General features: G+C 40.9%; 1 protein-coding gene across 1 annotated transcript; it reads left to right on the top strand.

The window, feature by feature from the left end:
• Positions 1-3,797: 3,797 nt before the first annotated feature.
• On the top strand, positions 3,798-8,519 carry LOC142101892 (extracellular calcium-sensing receptor-like). The gene is made up of 5 exons (XM_075186322.1): positions 3,798-3,983; positions 4,408-5,247; positions 6,580-6,804; positions 6,992-7,115; positions 7,621-8,519. The coding sequence occupies exons 1-5, from the start codon at positions 3,798-3,800 to the stop codon at positions 8,517-8,519; spliced, it is 2,274 nt and encodes a 757-aa protein (XP_075042423.1).
• Positions 8,520-9,478: the final 959 nt, after the last annotated feature.

Below are 9,478 nucleotides of genomic sequence, written 5' to 3' on the forward strand. Positions count from 1 at the left end.
TGATCACCTCTGCCCGCTCCCGCCTCCAGGACTTCACATTGCTGCCCCCCAACTTTGGAACCGTCTCCAGTGCCCAGGTTAGCCACTACTCTCCAAGGCTTCAAGCGTGATCTTAAGACTCTTTCCCTATTTTCTCCTTCCACTGGCCATCTGCACCTCTCGGTCTGCTTTCCTAGCTCTGTTTTCTTGAGTTCAGGCCTAATTGATGTTGGACATTACCATTGCTCTCATCATTGCTCCATAAATAATTTAATCTGTATTACCAAGCTATCTGTCTATTTTGTTGTTTAATCGGCATATCTGGTCTTTGTATTATTTCACTTTTTATGCTTTATGTATTATGCATTATGTAATGTGTTATGGATCATTTCTGTCTGTTTATTGTGTACGACTGTATATTGCACGTATGGCGCTGCAGACCTTTTGTGGCACCTTATGAATATAAGATTATAATAATAATAATAATAATAATAATAATAATAATAGTAATAATAATAATAATAATAAAAATAATAACTTCATTACATACAAGAAAACATAAATCTAAGATATAAACTGTGTATTTAAAAACATTAAGAGGCTGTATGTCCTCCATCAAGGGGGCAATATAATCCTCCACAATCACCACTGGCTCTAAATGTCAAAAAGTAGCTCTTTGCTTGTTTTTTCGGGCATTGGAATAACCCAGGACCCTCATGACAAAACATACCCCATTAGGTGCACATAGGACATAATTACCAAGTAGCCTCACGTGTAGCCCGCTGTCTGTCTGTGTGGTGGTGTAGGTGTATTTTTACAGACACCTGGAGATCTTCATAATCACCACCCAGATCTAGCTCAGACCTCTTTATCCCGGGCACATTGGGTAGTAGTGGCCCCTACACGTGCAGTTTTAGTAACAAAGGAAAGTTGAGTGTGAAGACGATTATAAATGGACGCCATTATGACCTCAGAGCTGACACTTTCTCACCCTGGGGTCGCCACTATGATTGTCACTTTCGCAGTGGTATCGGGGTCTTTGCTTTGACCCAGATTTTAGACATTCTACATCCTGCCTCACACAGGACCCACCGGTGGACAGTCTCTCACACTTGCTCCTCTAGGTATGAATCATAGAATGGACATCCATGCTCCTCCACTAGTCGGTCAGACTAACAATACCTATTAACCCAAAACTGAGTCCAGGTGGAAAGGTCAAAGAGGTTTAGGTTAATATTTAAAGGGGCCCCAAGAGAACAGAGCAGTGATGGGAAGAATTTGGAGTCAAACGAATGTCTCTATATAATGAAACAACATTTTGTGGATTTATTTCTTACTTATCATTGTGAGGTTTAATTTTTACACTTTTGCATTTTTTTTTCAGTTTCTTACTAAAAAGACCCCAACGTGCACTTTGGTGGTGCATAGCAACTGTTAAATGAAGGTCTAATTGAAATTAAAATGATAGCAGTTGCAAATATCCGTCTGTCTTAAGGACCTGATATTGTCCTTTGAGATAAAAAGATGTGATGTGCTACCACATATAGTCCCAAAGCATTTCACAGTAATAATTACAAGTCGATGCAATGTAATAATTATATTACATGGCGCAATTATATTCCAGCAATTATAATGATGAAAATTAAGTATATGGTGCAGAAACTGTGATAATTATAATGACAAGTAGGCAGCAAAAGAAGAGGCAGAAAATCCCAGTACGGCCAAGAACACTTCTCCCTACAGACCGGTGAAATTATAAATACATTGTCATCCAGGACCACGGACAGCTCCCCGCAGGACGGATCCGACTCCACATCGGCTGGTTCTATGAGGCAAGTTCTCTCTTTGTCTGTCGTTGTCTATTGACTTGAAATATTCAACAACTCGCTTTATGTCTACATTATACTGCAGTAACAGCCCATAAGCCGAGGTATACATGTAATGTAACTCTTATAGGAACCAACTTAGCAGAAATAGAACCTGATCTGTACTTTGAGGGATCGGCCACCATTGTGTCAGATAGCAGAGACTGATCACTGTTACATTTATGTATGTTAGAAACAACCAGTAGGTTACAGCGTTGGTTTGAATATAACCTGTGTGCTTTGAAGCATCTGGTAGCTATGTGCTCTATATCAGAGTCTATATAGAAGTATGGTATGTATTTGGTGCAATGGTGGGCTGCCTAGTAGAATGGCTCACTAGCCTAGTCTTGGAGGCACTTTTGGCCCTATTTGGTATTGTGAGGGTCCATGGGTCGCTCATAATATCCCCAAAAAATGCCCAAAAAATCAAATCATGCCAATAGTGTTATATCCAGCCCCACCTTGTGTGTTGTCAGGACTACATAATACAAAACACCTCAGCCACACATGGGGAGGGACCAGGGAAGATAAATGGTTCCATCCAGGTCCGTAAATAGACATTTTAAGCACATGGAGCAAGACGGAAAATTGATGCCTCCCCATCCCCAACTGTAACTCAATTAACCTAAAATATTCATGTCCCTGCTCCCCCCTCCAATCAGCTTTGCACCCTGGGCAGGTGATCCGTTTACACAGCCCTAAATACGGTCCTAACTCGGTACTTTCTTTACCTGGCGGGGGTCAAGTAGATGTAGTGGGGGTTAGTGTGATCAATACGGCCAACAGTCTAGCGCTGGGTGCCCTCTCTCTGTCCTCCCTCTGGTGACAGTAGTCAATATGACTAGTAGCCAACGCCTTGTCTTAGCATTTCTATAGGATATAATGAATCTCACCACATAATTGGGGGCAATTCTGGTGTCCCAACACTATTTCTGGCTACTGGGATGTTTGACCAAACGCACGGGGTTGACCTGCTCTGTTATATAATATGAGGTTGTGTTTCAGTAAGAGAGACATACTGGTTTGCAGTGACGATCTATTACATCACTGATCAGTAAGAGGACACTATGACACACTTCCTCTTTATCACGCATTGTACCGGATATTTCCAGGATGTCTATGGATTGTGTCGTTCTGTCCTTGGCAGGTCCGTAATGTGTTTCCACTTCCATCTGTGTATCATGGCTCTGTCCCTCTGCTGTGCTGTGGCCCTGGGGCCCAGGTGTCTCCTCTCCATCCCTCCTCTACCAGATTACACCGAGAGAGGAAGCATCATGTTAGGAATGGTCAATCCTATAAGTGCGAGTTCAACTAAGCCGGTGATTGTATTCTCCAAACATCCAGATCCTCGTCCATGTGTCCTGTGAGTACTAATATTCTGATAATCACCTAGAGGTCAAATCTATGGGGAAAAGGGGAGCTGTTGCCCTTAACCACCAATCAGACTCAAGCTATCATAAAAAAACCCGGAATAAACCAAACAAAATAAGCCGTAGAATTGAGGAAAATCTATTCAGTAGGAATAGTCAAGTGCACAAAAGAGTCATTTGCAAACATTTTACCAAATTTGTTTGTGTGTTTTGTGTGTGTGTTTATAGAGGTGAGGAGCAGCGTTAGACTTTTATATATTTATATAGATATCTCTTGGATCTTCAGGCTTAGTAGAGATCAGTACAGAATGTAACTTTAATCTCCAGTTCTAGAAGAGATCAATACATGATTTTATGAAGGTGGAGAATAGTACATTCTAGCTCAAAATACTCCTTACCCTAAATAAGGCCATTTATCTGTAGGTTAAAGACATGTGTTGTTAGGAAGGACATGTACTGAGATATACCCGGTATCTCCAGTTTCAGGAATGATCTGTACAAGTCGATTCTCGCTTTACTTTTTGCTGTCAAAGAAGTTAACGAAAGTCCCTATCTTCTACCGAACATCACACTGGGGTTCCAGATGTATGACTCTTGCTTCTCTGAGCCATTATCTCTACAGGCAACTTTCCAGATGACTTCAGGTGGTGGAAACTATGCCCTAAATTATAACTGTGAACCCCAGCCTATTCCACCGGCTGTTATTGGAGATATATCCAGCTCGTCTCTGGCAATAGCGAGAGTACTTGGTCTGTGGAGGTTACCTCAAGTAAGTATCATTATTATTATTATTATTACTACATAATATTGTACATAAGACATAATAAACAAGTGTATTATTACATAGTTCTGACATTTAGACATCCTATTTTGTTATTATATATGGGATAATGTACTCCATACTCTAAATTATATGGATATTTGAAGTCATTGTGGAGTACTTTTATTGTGATATCTATATCTCTTGGAGTAAGGAGAACATTATTGCTTATAATACATACCTGAAATGGTTAAATCAGACTAACTGATTAGAAGGAATTACATCAAAACTGTTAATACTAATATAATGTCCATGAGTTTGTATAACATCACTTGAACATTATATAAATATATGAAAGCTGTAATCATATATGTTTTACAAGATACGTAGTGGTAGCTCATTGTAAAGAAATACATTCTATATATATTTCCAGGTCAGCTACATAGCAACAGTTCCATCCCTCAGCAACAAATTGGAGTTTCCATCATTTTTAAGAACTAGCGTCAGTATTGAGAGCCAGCCCCGAGCTTTGATTGAAATGTGCAAGAAATTTGGGTGGACCTGGATAGGGATATTTATTTCCTCTATAGACTATTTTCAGCCATCCGCTACAGCACTCAAAAGAGAGGCTACCAAGAACGGGATTTGTATTGCATTTTTTGAAACAGTCACCTATGTTCTAAGCAAAGAAAAAATCCCAGTGATGATAGAAAATGTTCGTAGATCAACAGCCAACGTGATTATTCTCTACTGTTTTCCTGCAGAGGTTTACATGATATTTACTGAGGTCCTTCAACAGAATCTCATTGGAAAAATGTGGATTGGCATAGAATCTTGGTTCACCGCACCAATATTCCTACAAAAGCAGCTTTGGAACATTCTCAATGGCACCATAGGGATGGCGAAGAGTAGAAAAATACTACCAAATTTCTCCAACTTCCTCCAGTCTCTCCGTCCCTCCACACACTCCAGGATGTTCTCTATCCAACAGTTTTGGGAGCAATTATTCAACTGCAGGTGGGCTGTGGATGGGGCTAATATCAGCTTATCCTCTGGAGTAGGTCGAGACAGTCCAGCCTGTACAGGATTGGAGAAGCTGGTAACGGATGACCTCACAGAGTTCAATGATCCGACATCACAAAACACGTACATGGCCCACAACGCTCTGTATACCATTGCTCACGCTATCCACAATCTACTGTCCTGCAAACCCGGCCAAGGACCCTTCGCTGGAAATTCTTGTGCTGATAAACATGATGTAAAACCTTGGCAGGTAAATTCGTCCAGGTATGTTTTTATTATAGACGTATATTGTCCAGAGAGGTCTAGGGTAAGGGTAAGCTAACGGGAAGGCAATATAGGAGGCGGTAAAAAACAAAGCCAACTCGGATATATATAGATGTCATTTGGAGTAAGGCCTGACATTAATTAAATCTGAAAAAAGGCACAAATAGTTGAGGGTTGTTTTATTTTTAGGGTCTTGGATAATCAATAGGAACTAGAGATGCTCGGGCTCGGTTTTCTGAAAACCGAGCCCACCCGGACTTAGGGGATCCTAGTAGGCTCGCGAGCCGGGTCAATACTTTTGTGCAACCTCAGATCTGAATTGAGGCAAAACGTCATTGTTGCATTGTCGGATCTCACGAGTTTTGGATTCCATAATTGCCTCCCTCCCCAAGAGATCCAGCACCATTGCTCACACAGAAACAGGGGTAGCAGTGTTCTTGTCACTCTCCAGTCTCCAGTGACATTGCTCAGTGCCATTGCTCAAACAAAAACAGGGCTAGCAGTGTTCTTGTCACTCTCTAGTCTCCAGTGACATTGCTCACACAGAAACAGGAGGGGTAGCAGTGTTCTTGTCACTCTCCAGTCTCCAGTGACATTGCTCACACAGAAACAGGAGGGGTAGCAGTGTTCTTGTCACTCTCCAGTCTCCAGTGACATTGCTCACACAGAAACAGGAGGGGTAGCAGTGTTCTTGTCACTCTCCAGTCTCCAGTGACATTGCTCACACAGAAACAGGAGGGGTAGCAGTGTTCTTGTCACTCTCCAGTCTCCAGTGACATTGCTCACACAGAAACAGGAGGGGTAGCAGTGTTCTTGTCACTCTCCAGTCTCCAGTGACATTGCTCACACAGAAACAGGAGGGGTAGCAGTGTTCTTGTCACTCTCCAGTCTCCAGTGACATTGCTCACACAGAAACAGGAGGGGTAGCAGTGTTCTTGTCACTTGACAAAAATTGACTGGAAATGACTGGAAATTAATGTTATTGAGGTTAATAATAATGTAGGAACAAAAAAGAGGCAACTTATGTAATTTAAGAAATAAAATAGGGATCCATAACTAAAACCAAAACTCGCGAGGGCAGATTTGACAAACCAAAAACCAAAACCAAAACATGAAGTTAATCCAGATCTAAAACCAAAACCAAAACACGGGGGTCAGTGAACATCTCTAATAGGAGCAATCATCTCTTTTTGATTAGCAACTAGCCTTTAGAAAATTCAATTTCATGAACCAATTTGTAAATTAAATTGGGTTTTGTAGACTCCATCAACGTGTCCCATGTTGTTACACCACAAATGTTAATATGTTTCTATAACAGCTCCTGTATTACTTGAAAAGAGTTTGGTTTCTGAACACTGCTGGGGAAGAGGTGTCGTTTGATGCTAATGGAGACATCCACGGGTACTTCGATATTCTGAATTGGCGCCTGAAGGACAACAGAGGACAATATGAGAAAGTTGGGACCGTTAGTAATTTCAGCAATACGGGTCCGGAACTCTTCATCAATGACAGCGCCATCTTCTGGGCTGGAGGACCAGGCAAGGTGAATTTCCATCAGCATGTCCATGTAATGTATTTTGTTCTATTGAAAACTATCCAGCTTTCATGATCTGTTTTATATTCTGCTACGTCCATAGATTTATTACTTAATACTATATCTTAAATTCCTTATTCTAAAAATGTTTCAAACCACAGGAAAGTACAAATCATTTCTCTCTTTGATATTCCAGGTTCCGTTATCGGTCTGCAGCCACGACTGTCCTCCGGGCTACAGGAAGACGCCACAGAGAGGTCAGCCCGTCTGTTGCTTTGACTGTGTTCCGTGTCCCGATGGAATGATCTCCAACCAAACAAGTGAGTTATAGTCCCATTAAAAGGTCACAACTGACTGAATACACATTTAAAACGTTGATCGTATAAATTTAGGAGTTCAAGGTTTTCAACGCCAAATTCCTATAGCCTAGTAGTTTGATAGGATAAAGATGTTGCCTGGTGTTCCTATATGACTCCCATTTTAATCTCTGCTGTCAAATAACCAATATAAAGTTTCATAAGAAATTGTTGAGTAAATTAAAAAATACAGCACTTAAAAAAACATAAATCAATCATTGAATTAAACCCCATATGATAAAGCAGGACAATAAATACATTAACTGATCTACCAAAATCAATATGGCCTATACAATCCTGATACCATCTAAACAAGTCGGCAAAAATAATTATTGTGCCTGGACTCAAGGAGGTCACATCATGTAGAAAGAATATTATGGTGCCTGTGGTTTTCATGCCCATTTGAGAAACATTTTCATGTATATTGACCTATTGCTAATGATATTATCCTCTTAACATTATTTTGCAGATTCTACCGCTTGCTTCATGTGTCCAGAAGACCAGTGGTCAAACAATGACAGAACCAAGTGCATTCCTAAAGTCATTGAATTCCTCTCCTATGGGGAACCCTTGGGGCTGGTGATGGCCTCATTCTCCATCATCTTCTCCGTCACCACAATGACGGTGCTGTGTGTATTTGTCAAGTTCCGGGACACCACCGTGGTGAAAGCAAACAACCGGAACCTCAGCTACCTCCTCCTACTGTCCTTAACATTCTGCTTTCTCTGCTCCTTGGCGTTCATCGGCTGCCCATCCAGACTGACCTGCACCATCAGACAAGCTCTCTTTGGGGTCACATTCTCTCTTTGCATCTCCTGCATCTTGGCCAAAACCATCATAGTTGTCATTGCCTTTAAAGCCACCAAGCCTGGCAGCAATTTGAGGGTGTGGGTTGGTTCCCGGACAGCCCTTCTCGTTGTTCTTATTTCAACCTGTGTTCAGGTGTTTATCATCCTGGTATGGCTGGTTAGATCCCCACCGTTTCTAGAGCCTGGTTACCATCTCTTAATTGGCGTAATCCTCATGGAATGTAACGAGGGTTCCGTTGTCATGTTCTACTGCACAATTGGCTACTTGGGCTTCTTGGCCACAATAAGTTTTGTTGTCGCCTTTCTGGCTAGGAACTTACCGGACAGCTTCAATGAAGCCAAGTACATTACCTTCAGCATGTTGACCTTCCTTAGTGTCTGGACATCCTTCATTCCAGCCTATCTCAGCACTAAGGGAAAATATGTTGTTGCTGTTGAGATTTTTGCCATATTAGTGTCTAGTTTTGGTCTTCTGTGCTTTATATTTGGCCCCAAATGCTATATAATCCTCCTGAAGCCATCCATGAACACAAGAGACTATTTAAGGGCAAAGACATAAAGTATGACACCACGAGAAATATTTCCAAGAAAATTGAAGAGGTCATTATAAAGTAATAATTGGGGTGTCCTGCAGTCATAACTAGGTGTGGGGGCATGCACTGGATCTTAAATGGGGGATTCCAGCTTTACTTTTCACCAAAATAGTCTTACACTATGGGTGGGAATTCAATTACCTGCAAAATCCCGTTGGAGCCTGGTGTGATGAGACTCTGTGAGACTTAGAATTGAATCCCCCCCTGAGTATTATTTTCATATCTAAAGTAGGCTGTGAGCTTATGTCACCTTGACCCCCTTCTAGAAGTGTAAAAATTGGTACGTTCTCATACATGACACCACAAGGCACCATTATATTTTTATTTGCAATCTTGTATGTGACCCTTATAGCTCCATTTGTCATCAAGCACCACATGACACACGCCATGCCTCTCTGTGCTCCTGATAACTCCCAATCAGCCCATGATCTCTTGCAATCATTGAGGTTATTGGCCAAGCTGATTGACTATCCTGGCATTTCCATTTCAATGTGACTCGATCAGGTTTTGACCTGTAAGGATGAGGTCACATACAATGCAATAAGAAGACAATTTGGGCAAAAATGAAAGTAAGAGGATCAGATAATTTAGCAGAATTCCTTTAATAAAAGTTTGGGAGAAAGGTGTACAAGCAGCACACATATCATTTTGTGTTTTGAACAGAGAAGATATAAACAGGAGACAAAAGTGTCACAATCTAATCTCAGATGACTGGAAAGATGGTAACAGACTTAGACATGAGTCTACTGATAACAGAGCAGAGAAGCAGACTTGTTTATTTGCTTCGTTTGACCATTGTACATAACCCTGTCAAGTGAATAAGCCATGGTTTAAGAGTAGATGTATTTTATGCAAATTTTGAATAATATAATTAATAAAAATTATGCATAAAACATATACTTAAAATACTGTGTTATGGATGTAA

Source organism: Mixophyes fleayi, chromosome 9 (assembly GCF_038048845.1).
Source record: "Mixophyes fleayi isolate aMixFle1 chromosome 9, aMixFle1.hap1, whole genome shotgun sequence".
NCBI lineage: Eukaryota > Metazoa > Chordata > Amphibia > Anura > Limnodynastidae > Mixophyes > Mixophyes fleayi.